This window comes from Cynocephalus volans, chromosome 2, assembly GCF_027409185.1.
Source record: "Cynocephalus volans isolate mCynVol1 chromosome 2, mCynVol1.pri, whole genome shotgun sequence".
Classification (NCBI taxonomy): Eukaryota; Metazoa; Chordata; class Mammalia; order Dermoptera; family Cynocephalidae; genus Cynocephalus; species Cynocephalus volans.
In genome coordinates this window covers 101,627,829-101,652,857 of record NC_084461.1, presented here as the reverse complement: position 1 = coordinate 101,652,857, position 25,029 = coordinate 101,627,829, and the positions used below count along the sequence as shown (strand labels likewise).

The 25,029-nt window shown below is 37.2% G+C and overlaps 1 protein-coding gene across 5 annotated transcripts in view; it reads right to left on the bottom strand.

The window, feature by feature from the left end:
* Positions 1–20,010, bottom strand: part of COMMD10 (COMM domain containing 10) — a 207,098-nt gene extending 187,088 nt beyond the window's left edge. For 4 of the 5 annotated variants that reach the window (XM_063086798.1, XM_063086795.1, XM_063086797.1 and 1 more), the window contains exons 1-4: positions 19,929–20,010; positions 18,412–18,502; positions 14,873–14,983; positions 12,878–13,033 (exon numbers count right to left, since the gene is read on the bottom strand). In XM_063086798.1, the coding sequence (XP_062942868.1) occupies positions 12,878–13,033; positions 14,873–14,983; positions 18,412–18,502; positions 19,929–19,969 (399 nt within the window). In that variant the 5' untranslated portion in view covers positions 19,970–20,010. The remainder of the gene's footprint in view (positions 1–12,877; positions 13,034–14,872; positions 14,984–18,411; positions 18,503–19,928) is intronic. The other variant, XM_063086799.1, reaches the window with a different exon arrangement.
* Between the last annotated feature and the right edge of the window lie 5,019 nt (positions 20,011–25,029).

Genomic DNA, 25,029 nt, shown 5'->3' with positions numbered 1-25,029 from the left:
AAGGTACTTAAAATCAGCTAAAATAGGCTCATTAATCAAATGAGCAATGTTTTAAACAATCTGTCATTTGGAGGCCCTCCAGGAGATCCCAAGTTTTATTTCCCATTTTTAAGCTTACAGTGCTCGATTTATAAACTTGGATTCTAAAAGTCCAGCTTTTTGGAATTCAAAACAAATTTGCAAACAGAACAACATTATATATGGTAATTAAATTACCAAGTAATTTAATAGAAGGAATGCAGATAGGTAGTTACCTACTTTTGTATATAACAGATTCCTAACCAGAGGAAGGTCTAAAACTCAGAAAAATAATAAAGGAGGTTCTACCACCCCCTGGGCTAAAATCAAGTTACACCATCGCCTTAAGACAAATCTTCAATTTCCAGCATTCTATGTATGTGGTTTTCTTAAACATTATATTTATATATATATCAGTCTTAAACCAAGAAGCATTCAACCTGAGAAAAACCCTGGTATTTTCAGGATACTAATGATTCCTGCCTCTATGCAAATCATATTAATTTCACGAAACCTACATTTCTTATCAGTAGAATCAGAGTTTCACCTTAGTTTTCTATTCATTTTTAAGAAACAATGGCAAAATGATATAAAGATTACACCAATCAGGCCTGCAAAATAACGTTGGCCATACTGCCAAAGCTTAAGTTTTAACTGCAAGTAGAGAGGGACTTATATCAAAATGTCCATTAGTCAGGTAATTAAAGTCTGCATTTAGCACACTAAAAGAATTTTAATGGTACTGATGGAAAACATATAAAAATAGATATTTGTATATACATTAAGAATCTCCTATGGGAGAAAGGAAAGCATTGGGATGAAGGTGCTACCCTGTCCATCAAGGGACTTAAGAGAGTAAGAGAAGAGATCCTTAACATTGAAACTCACCAAAAGCCAATGAGACACTGGTAGCTGTAAAGCTGGTCAGACTAAAGCCACAGATCTGCCATCTCTACCCTGGACACCTCTACCAGTTCAGAAACTCCTTTCGCCCTTGTCACAGCTATAATAAGCAATGCTGTTCATCATACAGATACTATCAGTATATTGTCCTGAATTGGTAAGTTACTCCATATCACTTCCCACTGTTAGACACCAGAACTTTCTGGCATTACCTGTTCAGTGTTGTGATTGTTCTACAAATTGACTGAACAAGTAATCATTGAGTATATACTCTGTCGCAGGTACTATTTTAGGCTTGAGGGTATAACAGTGAAAAAATGAACAGAAATACCTACCTTCATGAAGCTGACATTCAAATGAGTCAGGAGACATTAAAGATAAATAAGTACACAATACAGTATGGTACTAAGTGCTAAGGAGGAAAATAAAAACAGGGTGAGATAAGTAGTGGAGAAGGTTTATAATTTTAAAGAAAGTGGCCAGAAAAGACTTCACTGAGAAAGAAGCAATTGAATAAAAACCTAAAGAAGGTAAGAGAGAAAGCAAACACTTGCTATCTAGGATAAGATTATTCCAGTTAGAAGGGATAGCAAGTGCAAAAGCCTTCAATCAGGCGGCTTGAGGATCAGAAAGCAATTTTTGTTAAAAGTTGCAGGAATTATACTATCCAAGTTTAATACTTAAAGCATTCAAGACAATGTGGCATTAGCAAAAGTATAAACATATAGACCCACCACTTGATTTCTAACACATGTGCCAAGGCAAATAATACTGGAACAACTGGAAATCTGTACAGGAAAAAAAAATGAACAACCCCTATCTCACACCAAACACAAAAATTAACTCAAAATGGATCACAGACCTAAATATAAGTGCTAATACTATCAAACTTCTACACAAAAGAAAATCTTTGTGATCCTGGGAAAGGCAGAGATTTTAGATAAGACGTTAGAAGCATAAACCATAAAAGATAAAAATATAAACTGGACTTGAAAATTTTAAAATTCTGTTCTTTACTTTCTTTCTGGAGTGATTTGTAGTTCTCATTGTAGAGATCTTTCACATCCTTGGTTAAATTTATTCCTAAGTATTTTATTTTCTTGTAGCTATTGTAAATGGGCCTGCTTCTTGATTTATTTCTCTGATACATTGTTGTCGGCATACAAAAACACTACTGATTTTTGTATATGGATTTTGTATCCTGCTACTTTACTGAATTTGTTTATCAGCTCTAGGAGCTTTTTGGTAGTCTTTAGGTTTTTCTATATATAAGATCATGTCATGTGCAAACAAGGACAATTTGACTTCATCTTTTCCAATTTGGATGCCCTTTATTTCTTTCTCTTGCCTGACTGCTCTGGCTAGTACTTCCAATACTGTGTTAAATAGGAGTGGTAAGAGCAGGCATCCTTGTTTTGTTCCTGTTCTTAAAGGAAAAAGTATCAGCTTTTCCCCATTCAGGATGATATTGGTGGTGGGTTTGTCATATATGGCTTTTATTGTTTTGAGATACTTTCCTTCTGTATCTAATTTGTTGAGAGTCACAATGGAATACTACTCAGCCATAAAAAAGAATGAAATTCTGCCATTCAGAGCAACATAGATTAGCTTGAAGAAAATTATGTTAATTGAAATAAGCCAGGTACAGAAAGAGAAATACCGCAAGTCCTCACTCATAAGTGTGACGGAGGCAGAAAGGGAGGAAGGGAGGGAATAAGGGAGGAAGGAAAGGAGGGAGGGAGGGAGGGAGGGAGGAAGGAAGGAAGGAAGAGAGGAAGGAAGGAAGGAAAGAGAGAAAGAAAGAGAAAGAAAGAGAGAGAAAGAAAGAAAAAGAAAGAAAGAAAGAAAAGAAAGAAAGAAAGAAAGAAAGAAAGAAAGAAAGAAAGAAAGAAAGAAAGAAAGAAAGAAAGAAAGAAAGAAAGAAAGAAAGAAAGAAAGAAGAAAATTACAATAATACATTGAACTTTCAGAAGGAGAACAGAATTGAGGTTACTATAAGTGGGAAAGGAGGAGGGGTAGGGGTTTAGGGAGAAATTGGTTAATGGACACAAAGAATAATTATGTTTTACAATGGTGAATATGCTAATTATCATGATTTGCTCATCACATATTATACAAAAATACCAATAGTCAACCCTATACCACACAAATATGTACAATCAATTACATTTCAATAAAAAATAAATTCTGTTCTTCAAAAGTTACCATTAAGGAAAAGGAAAAGCAAGCCACAGACCGATAAAATTTTCACAATACATATATTTGACAAAGAACTTGTATCCTAAATACATAAAGAATTCTTATCACTCAATAATAAGACAAAGAAATGTATATAAAAATGAGCAAAAATTTGTACACACATAAAAAAGATGTTCAACATCTTTAGTTATAAGGAAAATGCAAATAAAAATTATGACATACTACCATATGCCCATTAAAATGGCTAAAATGAAAAAGACTAACAATACCAAGTGTTGTCCAGGATATAGATATAGATAAAATTAGATATAGATATTATAGGTTGGAATGTAAAATGGTATATAACCACTTTGGAAAAATGTTTGGCAGTTTCTTATAAAGTTAAACATACCTACCCTACAACCCAGCCAAACCACTCCTAAGAATTTACCAAATAGAAACTATAGGCCTGTACAGAAACATGCACTTGAATGTTAAAAGCAGATTTATGCATAATAGCCAAAACCTAGAAATAGCCGAAATGTTCATCAACAGGTGAATGGATAAACAAAATGAGGTATATCCACAGAGTAGAATACTACACTGCAATAAAAAAGAACAAACTACTAACACATGCAACAAAATGGATGAATCTCAAAATCATTACATTCAGCAGACAAAGCCAGACACACACAAAAAAGCATATCTATATGATTCCATTTATATAAAATCCTGCAAAATGCCATCCACAGTGACAGAAAGCAGATCAGTGGTTGCCTGGGGCTCAATTAGGGGAGGAAAAGACTGCAAAGGGACATGAAGAAACTTCTAAGGGTAACACAAATGCTCTGTATCTTAATTATGGTGGTGATCTCATGGGTAAACATCTGTCAAAATTCATGGAACTGCACAATTTGAAATGATTCAGTTTATACCACGCAAGTTATAATTTTAAATTCTTTTTAAAAGATACAATGTACTAAAGGCTGTAACGAAGGAATGTATTGATGAAACAGGAGAACATATTCAGCCACCTGCTACCATTCACCCTCTTTGCCATCTTCTAGTCCTTGGCAAGAACAGGAGGCGATCAGCCACCAAGGACCAAGCCACACTACTGCTTGCCTCCCAGAGAAAGAACGCTCTACTGTGGCATCTATTAGTATAGAAAGGACAATGTCAGAATCTCAGAGATGACTGGTATGCAATATGGCACTTATATTACATGGATGTGAATATATTACAATAATATATCACATAGATGCAAAAAAAATTCTTAAATTTATGAGTTATCCTGAACCTGAATGACTGCCTATCTCCACAAAGCACAAATATCCAAAACGGCTACCCATTAGGTGGTGATGGAGTTTGGATGTGCTGTCCTCCCAGAACTCATGTGGAAATCTGATCCCCAATGTGGCAGTGTTGGGAACTGTTTGAGTCACGGAGGCAGATCCCTCATGAATTAAATTAATGCTCTCCTTAGGTGAGGGGAGTAATGACTGAGTTCTTGTTCTATTAGTTCCCACAAGAGCTGGTTGTTTAAAAGACCCTGGCACCTCCCCACTCTTCTCTCTTGCTTCTTCTCCCATGTGATCTGCTTGTACCCACTGGCTGCCTGCTGCTTTCTGCCATGAGAAGAAGCAGCCTGAGGCCCGCGCCAGATGCAGCTGTCCCAGAATCATGAACCTAACAAACCTCTGTTCTTTATAAATTACCCAGCCTCGGGTATTCTGTTATAGCAACACAAAACAGTCTAATACAGGCAGTCTCCAGAGGACATCAGGAATACGCTGCTCTATGAAAAAATCCAGAAGTGAGTAAGCCAATGCCCTCCTTTTGTCACTCTGTGCTTTTAATGTTGCTGCTACATCAAATCATAATAAGAGGTGCAAATGTTTTATTATAACCACAACTTAGGGATATTTCCTATCCTATATCCTCAAGTTTAGATACCACAAAAGTCAACCTAGTCTCACTGCTGAGTGACAAGGAACTTAATTATACCCCTTGACCCACAGACTTAAACAAAGTACCTATGCATGAGACTGGTCTTCATATACAAGTTGTAAAGGAGTTGAGGGAAAACATCAGTAAATCATTTTTCAAATTGACACTTCCACATACCAAGAATGTATAAAGACAGTAGTACAAGTTTGAGGGCACTGAAATGTCATTCAATTAATACTCTCACAATTGGCAACACCCTGAAAAAGTATATCAACTCTATTTAGCAAATGCACATCTTTAAATACTATGACATAATAAGAGTAATTTTGCAAATAGCAAAGTTCTTTGGCATTAGCAAAATCTTTATTCAATTTGTTAATGGTTCTGGTTTCAGCCATTACTTATGAAGCAGAGAATACATTCATGTTTCAAATAAGACTGATTAAGGGTCTCTTAGATCTAAAGCTCTTTAAATTGATTGCTGCATCAACAGCTAAATCCATCACCTTTTCTTCTGGGAGAATTTCTATCTGTTTCAAGTTAAAGCAATTCTTCCTATATTCCTACTTTTAAAGAGAAAAATTTTTAAATGACTGAAATCTAGTATTCTAGCAAAATTCAAAAGCCATAAAATAAATGAACCACAAAGAGGCTTAAAATACAACCAAAATAAAAACATGCAAAAAAAAATCAGGAAATATAAAATACAGTTCACACCCTCTTTTCTTCACTGTTCTTTTCTCCACCAATGAATAGAAATATCCTTCTTTATAATAAAATTGAATAGACTGATGTAGGGAAAATGAAAGTAAATGGTCAGCGTCCCTCAGCTGTTCAGAATCTTCCAGAGCATTTGACGTAAATATGCACATGCACCCAGTTGTTCCTTGGTTATGTGTCTAATGTAATTGTGCATGTGCAGCCAGGTGTTCTGGGTTATCAGACTTAAGTATAAAGGACGAGTGGCTCTGATCCACAGTGCCCCCCGCCCCCGGGATGTCACTACTGCTGCTAGAGGCTGTTGCTGCCAGGGCCCCTGGCATGCTCCAGAAAGCCACCACCACCGCTGCTGCTGCTGCTGCTGCTGAGGACTCAGCTCGTGTCATCTGCCAACGGCTCCCGGGATCTTTCCCAATTGCCTCGCACACAACCTGTACGTGAGGAGTTTGGTGACCCAGCCTGGCATGTAAGGGTTTGGTGACCCAGTCTGTACAACAGGTTTTAAGGGTCTGAGCCTTAGCCTGACAACTGAACATCAGAACAGCACAATTTGTAAAGCAGGAATATTTTGCTTTATGTGATATTCATTCAACAATTATTGATTGAGAATCCACTCTCCCTCAAGGGCCGTTAAAGAGTGAAAATACAGCAGTAAACAACACAGACAAAAATTCCCAGCTTTGTGAAGCTTATGTTCTAGTGGCAGAGACAGACAATAAAAAAGTAAACAGGTAAAATATATAGGGAACAGATAAGGACAAATATTACGGATCAAAGGTTCATGTCCCTGTACCAGCCAGCCACGAAAAAATAAAATAATAAATATTATGGAGAAAAATGAGATAAGAAACTGCAATAGAGGTAGGGCACTTTTAACTAGGATAATCAGGAAAAAACTCACTGATGAATGTCACATTCACAGATCTGAAGAAGGTAAGGGAGCCGACCATCTGGAGAACTGTTGAGTTAAAGAGATTAGAGGGATACAGAGTGAGCCAGGTGGAGGATGTTAAGTAAAGGTCAACAAGATAGGTAGTATAAGCTTAGGAGGTCTATAGATCATGTAGGTCCTGAAAGGTAATTGTAAGAACTCTGACTTCTAGTATAAGCAACATGGAAATCCTTTAGCAGATTTGGAGCAGAGGAAAGATAGAAAAAGACAGTTTAAAAGAATCACTTTTGGACTTCCTAATTTAGTAATGGTTGGGAAATATTTTATATCACACTAACCTCCTTGAAGATAAAAACTATACCCTCTAGACAAAATATTTTTTAAAAACAAAACTTTGAAGACATTGGAGAATGACTAAAAGCAGGAAGAATTAAAGGGAATTTGACTCTTGAAAGAAAGGAATCACGCAAAGTGAGAGATACACATGTATATGACTTTTCCCAATCCATGTAGCATGGGGTGGCTAAAATTCAAATAGAAAGCCTCTGACTTTTTGGCTTGAGAGATCAGCAATCCCATTCCTAGATATCTACCCAACAGAAATGAAAACATATGTCCATAAAAAGACTTGTACACAAATGTTCATTGCAATCTTGTTCCCAGTAGCCAGAAACTGGAAACAGTCCAAAAACCCATGAACAAGAACATGCATAAACAGATTGTGATATTTTTATACAATAGAATACTACTCAGCAATGAAATTAACATAGTATTCAAGTTCTATCTGAAAAGGTATTCATAATTTAATAAATGTTATGACTACACAGGCATTAAAACAAAAATCAAACAGAAAACTCTGTTAGAACAACACTGGTGACAGTCGATACTGATAAAAAAGAAGGAAGAATACAAATTCTAACAAGTGGTGGTGACATTTCAGTTTCAAGTCACCAAAGAGGTTAAGATAAAGTGCCAAAAAAAGGTAAGACGGGATAAAATTTTTAAGTCCCTTTTATCACATCCTGCAAAAAGCTATCATTAACATTAGTTTTTAATCTCCCTCTTTCACTTATTAGAGATAAATAACAAAAAACAAAAAGGTGTGTTTCAACTAATCTTTGACAAGGGTGCCAAGAATACACGATGGAGAAGAGACAGTCTCTTCAATAAATAATGCTGGGAAACCTGGATACCCATACGCAAAAGAATGAAACTGGAGCCTTATGCCATATATAAAAGCTAACTCAAAATGGATTAAAGACTTAAATGTTAGACCTGAAATCATAAAACTCCTGGAAGAAAACCTTGAGGTTGTACTTGGCAATGATTTTTTGGATATGACCCCAAAAGCATAGGCAACAAAAGCAAAAATAAACGAGTAGAACTACATTGAAAAAGCTTCTGCACAGCAAAGGAAACAACGCAATAAAAAGGCGACCTAGGGAATGGGAGAGAATATTTGCAAACCACATAACTGATAAGGGGTTCATATTCAAAATACATAAGGAACTCACACAACTCAATGGCAAAAAAAAACCGAATTTTTAAAATGGGCAAAGGACTTGAATAGACATTTCTCAAAAAAAGACATACACACAGCCAACAGGTTTATGAAAAGGTGCTCAACATAACTAATCATCAGGCAAATGCAAATCAGAATCACAATGAGATCTCACCTCACATCTGTTAGGATGGCTGCAACCAAGAAGATATAAGTATTGCTGAGAAAATGAAGAAAAGGAAACCACTGTATACTGCTGGCAGAAATACAAATCAGTACAGCCATTACGGAAAAAAGTATAGAAGTTCCTCAAAAAATTAAAACTAGAACTACCAGAAATCCCACTTCTGGGTAAATATCTAGAGGAAATGAAATCAGTATTTTGAAGAGACAGCTGCACCCCCATGTTCAGTGCAGCATTATTCACAATGGCCAAGATATGGAAACAACATAAGTGTCTGTTGGATAAATGAATAAAGAAAATGTGGTATATCTATCCAATGGTATATTATTCCACCTTAAAAAAGGAGATACTGCCATTTCAACAACATGGATGAAATTAGAGGACACTGGGCTAAGTGAAATAAGCCAGGGACAGAAAGACAAATACTATATGATCTAAGTATATGTGGATTCTACAAATGTTGAACTCATAGAAGCAGAGAGTGAAACGGTGGTTGCCAGGGGCTGTGGAGGAAATGGGAAGATGTTGGTCAAAGGGTACAAACTCTCAGTTATAAGACAAATAAGTTCTGAGAATCTAATGTACAATACATTAATAATACTGTATTGCCTACTTGAAATTTGCAAAGAGAGTAGATCTTAAATACCCTCACACACACACACCAAAAAAAGGGGCTAATGATGTGTGGTGATGGATGTGCTGATTAACTCAGTTGTGGTCATCAGTACACAATGTACACACGTATGAATGCATTCAATTTTTATTTGTCAACCATAACTCAATAAAGCTGAAAAAAGAGATGTTTTTAAAGACTGAATTAATAAAAATAAATACCTTTTGATTTTTTCAACTTATTATTTAATTGAATCTTACTCTCTTTGAATTTAGAATTAAGCACCACACAAATTCTCCTGGGTGAGCCCCAAAGTTACCATAAGACAACAAAGTCATACACCTTTTGTTCACTATATAATAAGTCAATATCTTATATTTTTGTTACAATTTAAATGACATGATCTATTTGCACACATATATCCTAAACAGTTATAGGGGTGAAAAAGGAAGATAGCATTATAGCTGCCAGAGGCAGCATGACATAAAAGGGACAACACTTAGAAGATAGATCTGATTCTCATCTCAGCTTCATCATGGGCCACTTGGGATAACATGGTAAAGTTACTTATACTTTCTAAAGTTTTATTTCCTTATTTTTCAAACATATGAAACATACACACACATAACTACATAAATTGTGTTGCATAATGCCTGACCGAAGAATTCTCCAACTAACATCTATGTGTTGGTAAAGCATAATGGCTTAGAAATGTGACTATTAGTGTCAAATCCCAACTCTGCCACTTACTTAGCTGCAAGTTATTTAATGTCTCTAAGACTCAATTTTATAAGTATAAACTAGAACTATTAATGGGTTTTGTGAGATTTAAAGAACTTAGTACAGTATTTGGCCCACAGTAAACACAATAAATATTTTCTATTACATTATCTTAATTAAGTATAGAAGGCATTAAAATAATGTATTAGCTATCCTATCATGTACTCAGAATTAGCAAAAACTAATAACCAGCATTCTCAAAAGGCCAATCAATGTACAATTAATCATGTCCTTCACCTCCTTTTTTGCATATTTGATATGATAACTGATTAAACCATTTCTTAAACAGAAGCTAATGTAATACAACCTATGGGAAAAAAATAATACTTTAAAAAAACAAACTACCATCCAGAAGACACTAAAAAATGACTTACTATTGGAAGCAGGGAAAAAACGTTTTTAACTATAGTCTGATTACTAAAGTCTGAGAAAAAATGGATCCTATAAAAAAAGAAAAATACAAATAAAGAACAGGCTAATATTAAAAAGCAAGAAGAGATTTTTTTAAATGGAGATTGTTAAATGAAGAAAGAATTGATAAATGAAACAGATGTGGAGGACACTTGAGAGCAGTTAGAATGCAGAGTTACAAAAAAAAAAAAGGAGAGAGATGAAAACAATAAAGAGGCATTTCTTAAAATCCTACAACTAACATCCTACTTAATTATGAAAGACTAAATGCTTTCTTCCTAAAACTGGGAACAAAGCAAAGATGTTCAGACTTAACCACTCTTATTCAGAATCATACTGGAAGTCCTAGTCAGCAAAATAAGGCAAGAAAAACAAACAAAAGCTGTATAGGTTGGAAAGGAAGAAATAAAACTATTCACAGATGATATGACTACCTACAAAGAAAATCACAAGGAATCCACAAAAAAAAAAAAAAAACTGCTATAACTAATTAGTGGATTTACCAAGGTCAAAGGAGAGAAGGTCAATATAGAAAAATCAATTGTATTTCTAAATAATAGCAATAAACAATTGGAAACTAAAATTTTAATAAGAGTATCACTTATAACAGCTCAAAAGAAAATAAAACATGTAGGTACAAATCTAACAAAACGTGCAGGATCCATATGTTGAAAATAAAAAACACTGATGAAAGAATTCAAAGACAACCTAAATGGAGAGATGCAGTCAATACTGTTAAAAAGTCATTTCCGCATGAAGTGATCTATAAATTAAACACAATTTCAACCAGTACCCCAGCAGGATTTTTTGTAGATGTAGTCATCAGAACAGATTTCAAGGAAATCTGATTTTCAAATTTATATGGAAAAACAAAGAAACTAGAATAGCCAAAACAATTACAAAAAAAAAGAACAAAGTTAAGCATACTCACACTACCTGATCTTAAAACTTACTATAAAGCTACACTAATTAAGGCAGTGCAATATAGGCATGAAGATAGACAAACAGATCAATGAAATCAAATAAAGAGTCCTGAAAAAGACTCACACAAATAAGTCAAATGATTTTTGACGAAGGGCAGGGAAATTCAGTAATGAAAGGATAATGTTATTAGCAAATTATGCAGGAACAAATGGACATCCACATGCAGAAAAAATGAATTCTGACCAGCACTTTATGTATTACACAAAATTAACTCAAAATGGATCAAAGACCTAAATGTAAAACATAAACATATAAAACATTTTGAAGAAAACAAAAGAGAATATCTTTGTGACATTGGATTAGACTACAAATTCTTAGATACAGGATTAGACTACAAATTCTTAGATACAAAACCAAAAGTAGGATCAGGAAAAGAAAAAAATTGATATATCAGATTTCATCAGAATTAAAAGCCTTTGCTCTGGGAAAGACACTGTTAAGAGAATGAAAAGGAAAGTTACACATGAGAGAAAATATCTGCAAATCACCTATTTGACAAAGGACCTATACAAAATATATAAAGAACTCACAAACTTAAGAGAACAAAAACAAACACCTGCCACACATTGTAACAACCAAAAAAATCCCCATGCCTTTCCCTATGCTAGGATTTATACCTGTGATTGTTCTTTATATTAATATAATAAGACTTCTGTCATAATGTGAAAATATTATAGTTAGGCAAAAGTTTTGAATAGACATTTCACCAGGGAAGATGTATGGTTAACAAGTAAATGCATAAAAGACCATCAACATAATTTGTTATTAGGGAAATGCAAATTAAAAACACAACATACCACTACAAACCTAATAGAATGGTTTTAATAAAAACAACTGACATTACCAAGCACTGACAAGGATTTGGAACTACTGGAACTTTCATATATTGCTGGTAAATGCAAAATAATACCAATCCTTCACAAATTCTTCCAGAAAACAGAGGAGTAGAGAGCAACACTTCACAACTAATTTTATGAAACCAGTATTACCCTGATACCAAAGCCAGCCAGACATCACAAGAAAACTACAGACCCTCATAAATATAGAAGGAAAAATCTTTAACGATATATTAGCAAATCAAATCCTGCCAAATAATAAAAAGGGTTATAAAACATGACCAAATGTGATTTATCCCAGAATTACAAAGTTGGATGAACATCTGAAAATTAAGGATTGTAATGCAACATATTAATAGAAAAAAGGACAAAACCTATATGATCATCTCAATCTCCATCAAAAGTGAATTGAAGGCTACTAAAGAGCTTTATAACACTGTTATTTTATATTTTTTCCAAAGTGTCCATGTCATTCACCATTAGCTACTCAATTTAACAAATATTAAGTGAGCACCTACTGCCTGCAAGGTATTCTGCTAACCACTAATCCAGACACATGAAAACAATTATATGATTCAGTAAAAAATTATAATAAGCCTTTTGTATAGGGACACAGATAAAGAACTAACCCATTCTGCACAAGCACTCAGGGGAAAAAAGAAAAAAGACTGTCACATTCCTATTCTTAAGTTATGGAGGCATATTTTAAGCTGGCAATAAAATTAAATCACATTGTGGTAGCAAATATGTTAATATGTGGAAATAATTGTATAGGAATATTGTATATATACTTTCTTTTACCTGACTTTACCTCTCAACAAAATATTATCACTTTAAAAACTCTAAAGGTATAATAATTTACAATGCACATTATTGAAAAATATCTTTGGGAGAGTATATCCTATACCTTGTGGGGAGCCAGAATCCTCTGCCTGAACTTTTCAACTGTTTCTTGACCCATAGAAGACCAAGCATTGACAAATGATTCTGCTTTGTCTTGACTAAGATGAATGTTCTCTAGTTGCTGTTGCAAAGCTGCTGGCTTCACATTGTGATATACTGCCTATTAAAGAGAAAAAAATTACATATATCCCTCACATTCATCAGATTCTTTGAACTGTAATTAATACAAAATTATTTTTAAATTTAAATCAAAACAATATTTCATATTCCTATTGCAGACATTTTTGATTACTGTACAAATTATAATATATACAACCAAAGGCTAGAAAATTCAGGATTAAATAGCCTAGATTCTTCAAACTAAACTTTCTCATTTTTGCCTGTGTCTTAAAGTAGTACTAAATCTACTAAATAACGAAAAAACTTCTTTGCCTTGGCTACGTAAACTGATGGAGTTTGGATTATCGTCCTCTCAGAACTCACGTGGAAATCTGATCCCCAATGTGGCAGTGTTGGGAGCTGTTTGAATCATGGGGAAAGATCCCAAATGAATGCACTAATGCTCTTCCTTAGGGGAGGGAGTAGTGAGTTCTTCCTCTGTTAGTTCCCACAACAGCTGGTTGTTTAAAAGACCCTGGCACCTCCCCTCTCTTCTCTCTTGCTTCCTCTCGCCATGTGATCTGCTTGTACCTGCCGGCTGTCTGCCGCTTTTCCACCATGAGTAGAAGCAGCCTGAGGCCAGCACCAGATGCAGCTGTCCCAGAATCGTAAGACAAATAAACCTCTGTTCTTTATAAATTACCCAATCTCAGGTTTTCTGTTATAGCAAAACAAAATGGACTAATACAGTACCCTAGTTAAAATTTCATTTATTTATTTCACTTAATTTCTCAAAGACGTATGCAACAGTTTTGTTTCCCAACTAAGAATTTTTCCAAGAAGCACTTTCTCAAAACTATCTTCATCTATCAACTTCTTAGGTAATATTTAATACAAAATTATAGAATTTGTTAACAGTGGTACCTGTTGTTTCTTACATTATTCTGGAACAACTTTACCATAAACCCCATGCTGCGTTATCCTATTCAATTTTCCTTTTCTTCTATTGAAGGCCCATCAACAGTAGGAACTACAGTTTTCTATATGATCTATAATCTGTATAAGGCTGTAATAGGTACCTGGCATCTTGTCCTCCTAACAGTATCTGTTCATTATAATGTTCATGAAGCTACAGTATTACTTAAAGTTTTATTTCATGGGTATTCTATTTAATCAACCAAAAGAAATTTGAGTATCTATTTTAAGCCCAGCAATGTGCTAGGATTATAAAAGATGCACAAAAAATATGATCCTGGCCCCCCAGAAAGTCAAACTCTAGTAAAGGAGACATAACTGACAAGTGAAACAATGAAAGACTGACAATGTGCTCTACTGCAATGAGCCAAGGATAAAAGAAATCCAAATAAAGAAAAACTGCAAGTACAAGGGACCAAGGCTGAAGGAAAGAAGATGTGACTTGAACAGAAGTTTAAATAATGAACTAAATTAGATGAGAAGAAGGGATGCAGAAGGACAGCTCAGTAGGAAGAATTATGATAATACTTCTTTTCTAAATGTTTTATCATCCTAGTCAAATATATCCTACCAAATCATTTATTTAATTTCTAAAATAAAATGTGTTCATTTTGCAAATTATTATACCAAGTAACAATAAATTCAAATCTTTTATAACTGTCTCAAGTCAACGAAGTCTCCATTCATATTGTCAAATACTTTACTAAAGTGGCTTAACATTAAGATTGTTTTGTAGAATGAAAAACTGTGGAAAGAAATCATGCATTCAAATATTTTTTACTATATTGAAATTCTTCTTTAAAATATATGCACAGCTTCTATCTTGCACACTTTTTGTAAAACCATCAGAATGTTATAGATATCACAGCAATACAAATATGTAGTAAACAAACAATGGTTAGGAAATGTGAGACAATAAAAATACCTGTTCTAAAATAAATGATATTGTTTCAAGAACTAGGTGAAGATCTTGTTTCTCTAGAGAAAATGCAGCTTGAAGTTTTTCTTCCTCTTCTTCACTGAAACTGCTCTCAGCCTACAATACAAATAGCAATCTATTAGCACACATTTAGGTATTCAAAATTCGTACTTGACAGAAGATTCATGTATTCATATATGGAATGAAAACTTTAAAGAAAAACAAATCCATGGTGAAAGCAAACTAATAATTTGTAAATTTCTAAAATGTATGGCTCCCAATCTAGACTTCTGTAAACAAAGTAAATTGGATTAAACTAATTTCTTGTTTTGATTCAGGTCATAATTATGAGCATCAACATTCTGTGCTACAGTATCCTAAAGAACTGCTGAGATAAATGATATTTCACTTCAGTAAAAAAACCCTTACACCTCTGTGCTTTTATATTTCTTGTGCCTGTTTTTCATAAGTCTTCCATTTCATTCCATGATCAGTCATTTCCCGAAATTTCCTATCTGTCCCATTATAGCAGCACCCTTATCCCCCAGTTTGTCTTGGTCAGGAACCCAGATAACTGACCTCTCAGAACTAGACATAAGGCATACTCACATCAATAGGCTTTGTATGAGAGCCTAAAAGTCTCTCCTATAAAGCTAAGTATATGAGATTTTTTTATTGCATGAGTTGTGACAGCTATTTTTGACAAAGAGGCCACAAATATTTATTTCTAACGTTCCCAGCTATGAAAATTCATCTGACTTCCCTCAGTGTTTCCCAGTGCAGACCATTGGCATATTAAATGGGATAATTCTTTAGGCAGGACTGTCCTTCACATCGCAACATATTTAAAAGTCTCTGGACATTAATATCAAGGTACCCAGGGTGCCAGCAGTACTCTCCACAAATTGTAACCAAAAAAAAAAAAAAAAAACTCCATGTATTTTTATAAGCTAGAAAGGACCAGGAAGATGGCCAGTTCAAAGAGAACTCCTAGATTCACGCTCAGGTGTGTCCATATTCTATACCTAAGCTGTCTTAATTTCCTCATGTTTATTCCCAACAGGAATTCCAAGGAACCAGTCTGGACAAAAACAGATATCTTCTGCCTATAATGAGATTAAACTTGATAAAAATCAAAGTGCCAAGCTAATGACATTTAGAGTGGAAACCAAATCTCCAAACCTCTTTATTGATCTACCTGCCTCAAGTACCACTGTTCTAAGGGCTCTGCTTATCTCTAGACAAAGGGCAACTTGATAGAACTAGAATATACAAAAGGTGGCAGATTCTGAAATTCACTGTCAACTTTAAGAGCCCTTATCACATTAGGAGCCCCTCTACAAGATCATCCCCTGAAATTGTCCAGGAAAAAAAAAAATTACATCTTTCCTGACATTTTCTTAGCAAGCAAGTATTTATATACCTATTTTTGTCTTTAGTTGCTTCAGTTCTCAACAAGCACATCTTCTTATCTCCATTCCCCTACATCTGATGGCAGAGGATTCAAGCACCTCTGTGGAATGCTTCAGCCATTCGGTTAACTCTAAGACAGATATTAACTTATTCTCAACTCCAGAGGTGACTGAGAGGGTCAGAAAACACCATCACGATTTTCCCTGCAAATGTTTCATCGTCCCTCAGTATGAAGAGCAAAACATATGTATAAGAGTTTCTTGTCCCATACTGCTTTACATATTTAAGAAAGCATGCCCCAGCTCAGGAAATATAGCAGGATTTGTGTATCTATCGCCTGCATCATTCACTTTTGGGCTGATTTGGATAAGGTTTCATACTTTTTCTTGAGGTTTAGTCTAATGGGGTAAGGGAATGGATCCTGGAGCCAAACTACCTTATAAGCAAGCTATATAACCTTGGGGAAGTTACTTAATTGATCTCTATCTGAGCTTCCTAATGTATAAAATAAGGGTAACAATAGTACCTACTTCACGTTGTTGTAAGGATTAGATGAGTTAATAATATAAAGTCATTAGAACAGTACCAGTTACAGAGGGAGCAATGTCGATGTTTATAAATAGCAAATACCACAGAATGTTGCTACTATTGTTGTTATTCCTCCTCTCTTTCCAACTACATCCCAAATTACAGGCAGAAATTTAGAGGACCTACATTTGTTTTGTGTTTCTTATGGCAAAGAAGGAATTAATTCTAAGAATATTTACTGAGTGCCAACTGTATAAGCAGCAATGTGTTAGGTAAAGGAAACATAAAGATGAGTAAGAACTGATCCTCGAGATATTTAAGGCCAGAGACAGGAAGAGTGTGAAGAGGTTTAGAAATCTGGTTGCTCTCTAATCATGAAACAAATACTTATGATGCAGAACTAAAGTGAGGAGAATGTTTAGAAACACGGAAGAGAGAAAAACAAACTCTACAGAAAGTGAGATGTGAAATCCTTGTAAGATGAACAGTTTACTCACTAAAGAAGGGAAGAAGAACATTTGTAGGTGAGGAGAAGAGTATATGCACAAACACATAGGTGAAAAATTTTATGGCATGTAATAGTAAATGAGCACTGTACAGTGTGACTGCAGCACTTGCAAAGTGGGGAGAATGTAGATTGCAGTCATTTTGTAATGGGTCTCATGACATTATAAGACAATGCTAAGGATTTTGAACTTTTCTCCATGTGATAGTCACTGATGGCTTTGAACACTGTAAAAATACGATCTTTTTTTAGGAAAAAAAAACATTCAGAAAGATAACTGGAATAGTATTAGGAAGAAGCAATAGGAAGGCAGAAGACTACATACAGGCAGGGATACCAATTTGAAGGTAACTACTGTAGTCCAACGGAAAAATAATAAGGATCTGAACTAAGACTATAAGGAGAACCTGGATTTGAGAGACACTTCAGAGGGGGAAAGGGCATGGCTTTGGGGATGGCTCCTGGCTGAAAAAAGAAGAGGAAAGTGCAACAGTCTCCAGTTCTCATTGGGTGCGGATGCCTGGCACCAGGCAGAGCAGTTAGTGGGTGCTCCATAAACAAGTTTTGGATAAAACTAAATTTTTGTAACCTAATAAAAAATTAACTTGGATTGGTGACCAAGTAGTGATGTGTAAAACAACCATACCTTTGAAGTAAAAGTGAAAGAGAAACAAAATTAAATGAAAGATTAAATATTGGTTGATAGTAAATATCACAGAATTATTTTTAAGAGGAAGAATGAAAGCATGAAATCAGAATTTTCCGAAAGCATGTTCCACAGAATAACAGTCCCAAAATATACACCATGATAAAACAGTTCCAAGTCCAAACACATTTGGAAAATGTTACACACTATATTCGCCCCTGAATATTTACCACAAACACTAGCATGTAAAATACTCTGAAAAGTTTCATAATCAAAAAAATTAACTTTATTAAAGAAAGAGATTCCCAAACTTTTGACCATGGACCATTATGATATCTTCCATAGACCCAGTGTTCCTGAGAACACATTGGAGAACACAATCCTGGGCAAAAAGTTCTCCAAATAACACAGAGTTTCAGTGGAATCAAGCTATAGAAACACAAAAATACAAACCTTCAGGTGAAGCTTTTGCAGAATTCGGGTGAGCAATCGAGGAAATCTTCCTATATCTATTGCATTTATCAGCGACACTGCTTTTTTCATGCTAAATAAATTCATAAAACAAAGTTTTAAAATGAGTTTTCCAAGATGAACTGTACTTGCTGTAGTTGTCTATAAGTTTTTATTTCAACAACTCTGATTTCTATATGGTAAGTCTGAGTGAAATACAGAAAAACATTGACAGCCACCAGTAAAAGAGGCAAGGCAATCTGAACATTTCCAAAAAAAAAATCCTTCCCAAAACTACTTCTGTTGAAAAGGCACGTTTAGCAAATGTTCTCTTTCCCATGGGCAAAGCAAACTACTAAGGGAAGCTTGGGCTCTGGAGGAATGACATGAATTTAGCAGTGGATGTTTAATTACTTAATCCAAAATGGAACTCTGAAAGGAGTAGGAGGAGGGAAGCACAATTAAGGCAATTACACCAAAAACATAAATACTGCATGGCAAATAATGGATTAAAAAAAAAAAATACTACACACAAAGTCATTTGGGGTCACTAATTACACAGTTGTTTTAAAACCCTGTGTCAATTGTAATAATCAACTTTTAATGATGTGAAAGGAACAATTCCACTGCACCATATTGGATTTACTGATGTAGTGTATATTCACCAGGACATTGGTATGAAAAAAGAAACCGGCTGTAAGAACCATAGAAATCCAGGAAGAAGGAAAAACTATAAAATGACAACTCTCTTCAGGAAGATTTCTGCCCAATCTAGGCACAAAGAAATAATTTTTCAACTTCAATGATCTGTCATATACTTCAATACTTTTTCTGTATCCACACAATCACCTGCAATATTATTTATTTTTCACTAAATTGAGTCATCTTACTCAAATAATTTTATTTAAGAAGGGAACTTTATATGACCACCATGGACAGCCAACCTTACCTACCATTAAATAGAAATTAACTAAAAATAAAATTGAAACAAAGCAATGCTACCGAAGTCTAGCTGAATACGTCTGGTTACCAGCCAAAAACTCCTGGCCTGAGGCCTTTTCGCTCTTGATTTAAAGGGGAATATTAATACGTGTTAGGTATTAAAGACCCTCCAGCACCAGTGTGAGCCCATCTCATCATCATCAGGTCTGAAAGAGAATAGAAAATGGAAACGGAACACCCTTCCCCGTGATTTGCACTCAAGGTAGCACCTGGGCACTTCTGTTATCGGAGTCTGTGAACGGTGACACAGGCCACATTCTTTCCTACAGACCTCAGCTGCCAGGCGCTGTGAGCCCCACGCAACTGAACCACCGAGAAGGTGGGGGAGTCACAGGGTCCCATGCACTTCTCCACGGACCTGCGGGGCCCGCGCTTCGCCCTCGGCAGCCCTACGCCCACCCTTTCCGCCCCGGGGCCGCCACGGCGTCGAGGCAACAGGCAGCAGGGACACCCTTGCGCGGATGAGGCACCTGGGGCACGGCTACCCCACGTGCTTAGCCAAACAGCCAAACAACTACCTGGGGCTCTCCCGCAGTATCAGCGCCCCAGACGCCGCCATCCTCGAAGCTCCCCAGCCCAGCCGCCGCCTGTCAGCTGAGCCGAACCCAGCCAATGGCGGCAGGGGCGGACGGAAACCCGGAAGGCCCAAGCCCCGCAGCGAGTAGCCGAGCCTTGGGCGCCTGCAAGCCGAGCGCGCGGACACCTGTCCTGCTGTCCGAGACCAGCGAGGGGGCGTCACCGTCGTCCTCCCGGTCATGCTAACCTTGTCGGAGTTAAGGCTGAACATCTATATTTATTTATATTTATGTATTTACTAATTATATATGTATGTACATACCTGGATAGGTATTGTGTATATTTGTGTATTTTATGCATGCATATGTGTATATACGTAATGTCGGTAATATGAGAATGTGTGTATCCACAGACATATAATATAGACAGCAGTTTTTAAATTTTTTTTCAATAAGGCAGGTTTAAGCCACCCTTGCGGCGTCTGGCCCACGGAGAGGAGGACGGTGGAGCGCGCTTGCAGAGCTTGTCCCGGACGCCAAGCCTCAATCCCGCCATGCCAGAGAGGTGGTGCCTCCTGCTCCATCCCCGGCACGGTGCGATCGGCCCCTCCTGTATCTGCCGGAGCTCGGCAGGGCTCCACGCAGGGCTTGCAGTTCGGACGTTCAATTCCTTCAACAATATTCATTGGCAGCCTACTATGTGCCAAGAACTGTGGAGGCACTGGGGATACAAAAGACCAAAGTTTCTGCCCTCGGGGTTTACTGGAGTTCAAATGGACAAGTATTTGTTGCACCCCTCTTTTGAGTGGGCACCGCGTAGTAGGGAAGGTGAATACTCAGAGACAACTAAGGATCTCAACAGGGATTAGGGAGACAACGCGTTTTCACAAACGCCCTGGTGTGCCTTAGAGAAAAACATAGAGTGCGTTGAAGGGATTCAGAGGTGGGAGCAGTGAAGGGCACTGGAGGTAGGATCAGGAAAATCCTGGGGCAGGTGGCATATGCGGAGAGGCTGCAGAGATGAGGAGAGCGAGGAAAGGCCAAGGAGTAGAAGGGCGATTTGAACGGAGTTGGAAGAACAGTAAGGAAATAAGACTAGAAAGGAGCCTTGGATGACAGGTTGTGGCACGTGCATTTAATCTGGTGAGAAATGGGTAGCCGTTAAGTCTTGTTGTTGTTTCTCATTAAGTGTTTTTGAGCAAAGAAGCTTTGAAATAGGAGCTGGAGTCTTTTGTTTTATTTTTTAAGATTAACCTGTCAACAGAATGGTGATTGTATTCAAAGAGGTAAGCAGAAAGGCTACATATGAAACTAGTGCAATAATCTGTGAAAAGCAATAAAATCCTGTAGTACTAAAAAGGAATTGGGGAATGAAAAGATCGTGGATGGATTAGATTTATATTTCAGCAGCAGAATCTTCAAGAGCTGGCGAAAGATTGAATATAATTTTCCTTCCTAATTATGTTTTACTTAAGTTATTATTTAAGTTAGTTGGCATTCCTGGAGCAGCCCAAAAACATCCTAACTGAAAGGAGAAGCCAGATTGCAAATTAAAAGTGAATAATCTCCACATGGATAATTGAGTCAATTATACAGTGTGTTGAACACATACAAATACATTTAGTTCTACAGCACTCCACACACTCCCCAATTTATGCATATCTGAAAAAGATGGGTGTGAATCTACATAAATTACATGGCTCTGCTCCAAGCACAGATTACCTTACCTGGCACAACTTTTAGAAGATCCCAGTTTTCTCAACCTTTGATTCATTTCCCTTTGGTCTTGATTCTTTGCCTGAAGTAGAGCCACTAACCAGTTAAAACTGTTGTAAATCTCTAATGAAGTTCACCTCTTACTCCATTGCCTTGAAAAATAGCTGAGATGTTGAGCAAAAGAGCATCAAGGTGGTTGAAGTCCTGAATCTGTGTAGCCTTGGACAAAGTGCCTAACCTCACTAAGCTTCCCATTTCTGATCTGTAAAATGGGGATGAGAATAATGTCTGCACCCCTGGACTGTGGAGAGAATTAAATAATGTGATGTGTACATACAAGAAACACTTACCCTCCTTAGAAAACAAAACTCAGACCTGCAAGGTTTTCACAAAAGAGAGTTTGCAGTGGTCAGAACACCCAGACCTCTCACTCTGTCTTCATTTTCAGTGATAGGCTGATTGCTTATTACCACTTGTTGCTATAAAGGCTTGATGCTGTGAATAATTTCACCTCTCAAATGAGAGCCTCCCAAGATATTTCTGCATTCTCTGGAGTAAAGGCATATATATCCATGTAAGAGTCCTTTTAGTTGTTTACCTGTTGCTGCCTGGTACAGAACAGGAAATGTACTTCCCAGAGGCAGAATTCCATAACCGCTCCTTACCCTTACCCCCTAAACTTGTCAGCCCATTTTGATGATTAATCCAGAGGCTAGATCTGCTGCCCCTGATCTATTATGACTACTAAGCCATGCTGAATGCCTCAAAGTTTTTTCCATATCTTTGCCTTCATTGCAAATATCCACCAAGTCTACATTTTCTGTATTCTGTGTTAGCCTGTATTCTCTAGAACACAGCCTGAGTTATACATGCTAGTGCCTCATTGGGGGCTATAATTGCAGGGAAGTAGGAGTGAGGACAAAAGGAAAGTAAGGAAGTAAGCCAATACAAGGTGGCATGTTATCCAACTGGTTACAGCTTCAAAACCTAGCTTATTTCTCAGTACTGTGGGATATTTCTGGAAAGGCTGTTTGGAGTCACTGTGTCTTGAAACAGCCTGGGGGTGGGAGAGAAGGAAAGAATTTGTAAACTCTTTCCAATTTGTTTCTCTCTTGTCAGTCAAAATTTGTCCTATGGCTCATACTACGCTCCAACCCCCCACACTTCTGGGGTGTGTCACTGTGGCTCTGTGCAGCCCCACTGGAGAATCCAAAGCTTCCATGGGTCTGGTAGAGTAGAAACTGAGTCCTGCAGCTATAGGACAAGAGGAACCCATGGCTCAATCCCTACGCATAGCCCTCTCCTGATCCTCCCCCTTCCCCCCCCCCCCACCAAGGGTGGAAGTGAGTGGCAGGGACTTTAAGACCACAGGAACAATTCAGAGTTTCCAGGTGCCATTTTGTCAGGAAAGTAGAGCAATGTGCTGAAGCCTGGGACTCAAGTGAGGCCATGTTTATCTGGGGAGTTACATAACTTGGAGACAGTTATATTCCTTTAGCGAATTCTCTAAACAAGAGGTGCTTGGGCCCTGGGTGTTCCAGTCTTTGTTGTGCAGCTTTTTCAATTCACCTCCACCTAGTTTTTTTCCCAAAGTACATCTCAGCACAGGTTGGGGTGAGGTCTGGTGTCAGCCCTGCACCTGTGGGTCAACACCTCCTCCTGAGTGTGAGCTCTGTCCTCTGTGGAGCTCCTCCCTTTTGGCAGGGTCCTTCTCCAGGGCCTCTTTGTGATCTCTGCCTACAGCTGCAGTGTGTACTCACCCTCTCCCCACTAGGCATGATTTATATTTTTGATACTCAGTGAAGTAGAGCCAAAGTCTGGGACGTTTTTTCTCTCAGAAGTCTCTCCAGCCCTAAAATAATTCTGGACACACCAAGGAGCCCCACTTAAATCTATTCAATGTCCCAGTTCCAAATGCAAATGATTATCTTTGGAGGAAAGGGTAACACTTACTCACCCACCAGAACAGCATCTGAGCCCCAGGAACCCAGTCAAGCTGAAATTAGCTTTTAAGTGAGCTTTCGATATGTACTATCAAATTGGGGTGTGCACACATCTTATTATGTACCCAAGATTGTTCTGGCAATGGGTTTTCTAATTATCTGGCCCAGCTCCTTAACATTTTGGAAGTCTATAGTCCTACAACTCATCCTGAGTTTATCAGGCGCATCTATCAAAGAGTGGCATAAGGGCAGAGGACTAAATCCACCTGTTACTCATGATCAACCCCCCCCCCCCCCCCCGCCGACTGACTATAAAACAAAAACTTCATACTCAGCTGCTTTGTCAAGTTCCTTTCAGAAGCCATTGGCCCAGTTTTCCTCCTTCCCACCCCCACACTGAACACACATCTCACCATCACTCAGTCACAGTTTCTAGCCTTGTTTTTAGCTCTGTAGTCAGCACTTGCCTCACAGGTGTGAGAGAATCAATGGCAATATAACTAAAGAACACCCTTCCAGGTGGTAAACACGTAATCGTTCATTCCACATTTTCTCCCCAGATTCCCAGGGGAATGAAGTTTTAAAATTACATATTTTTATTTATGAGTTGGCTACATGAATGCTCCTATTTAATGTGAGATACGTAAGAAATAAAGAATGCTTGAACATAGTCTACTCACTGAGTATTTGCCTATCTGGCTGTGATGTGAAAAGGAAGCAAGAAGCTTAGAAAAAACGAAAAGAAAGAATTGTATAAAAGTTGCAGGCCTCGTGTGCCCATAAAAAAAAACGTTATTTATGTTCACTTACCTTTAATGAAATGGATGGTGAGGAAGGGGATGGGAGAGAAACCTTTATTAAAATGTATCAAAAGGGCCGAGCCCGTGGCGCACTCGGGAGAGTGCGGCGCTGGGAGCGCAGCGACGCTCCCGCCGCGGGTTCAGATCCTATATAGGAATGGCTGGTGCACTCACTGGCTGAGTACCGGTCACGAAAAAGGCAAAAAAACAAACAAACAAAAAAAATGTAGCAAAAATACACTTTGTGATACATGAACAGACCATTTCTAATCTATTATCAAACTTGAAGTTGAAAACCATCTCAAATTATCACCCCTCCATTTTCATTTGCACCTAGTTTCTCCCATCCTACCTCCCAGAGGCCTGTGTCATTAACAGCAATGATATTTACACATAGAATGTGTGAAAGACTGAATGGTTTCTTCAGTAATTTTCACCAGTGAACACCGATTGAAAAGAATTAGATGGCACCGCCCATATGCACATGTCAAAGTGAGGCAAGATTACAGATTGCCTTTTACCCAATGACTGGTAAAGGAAATACAAAATAGTAAGCACCACAAATAGACAACAAGAAAAATGAAATCCACTAATCAATAGTAAACAAACAAGGAAAGAAGTATAACTTAATACTGCACTTGAAAA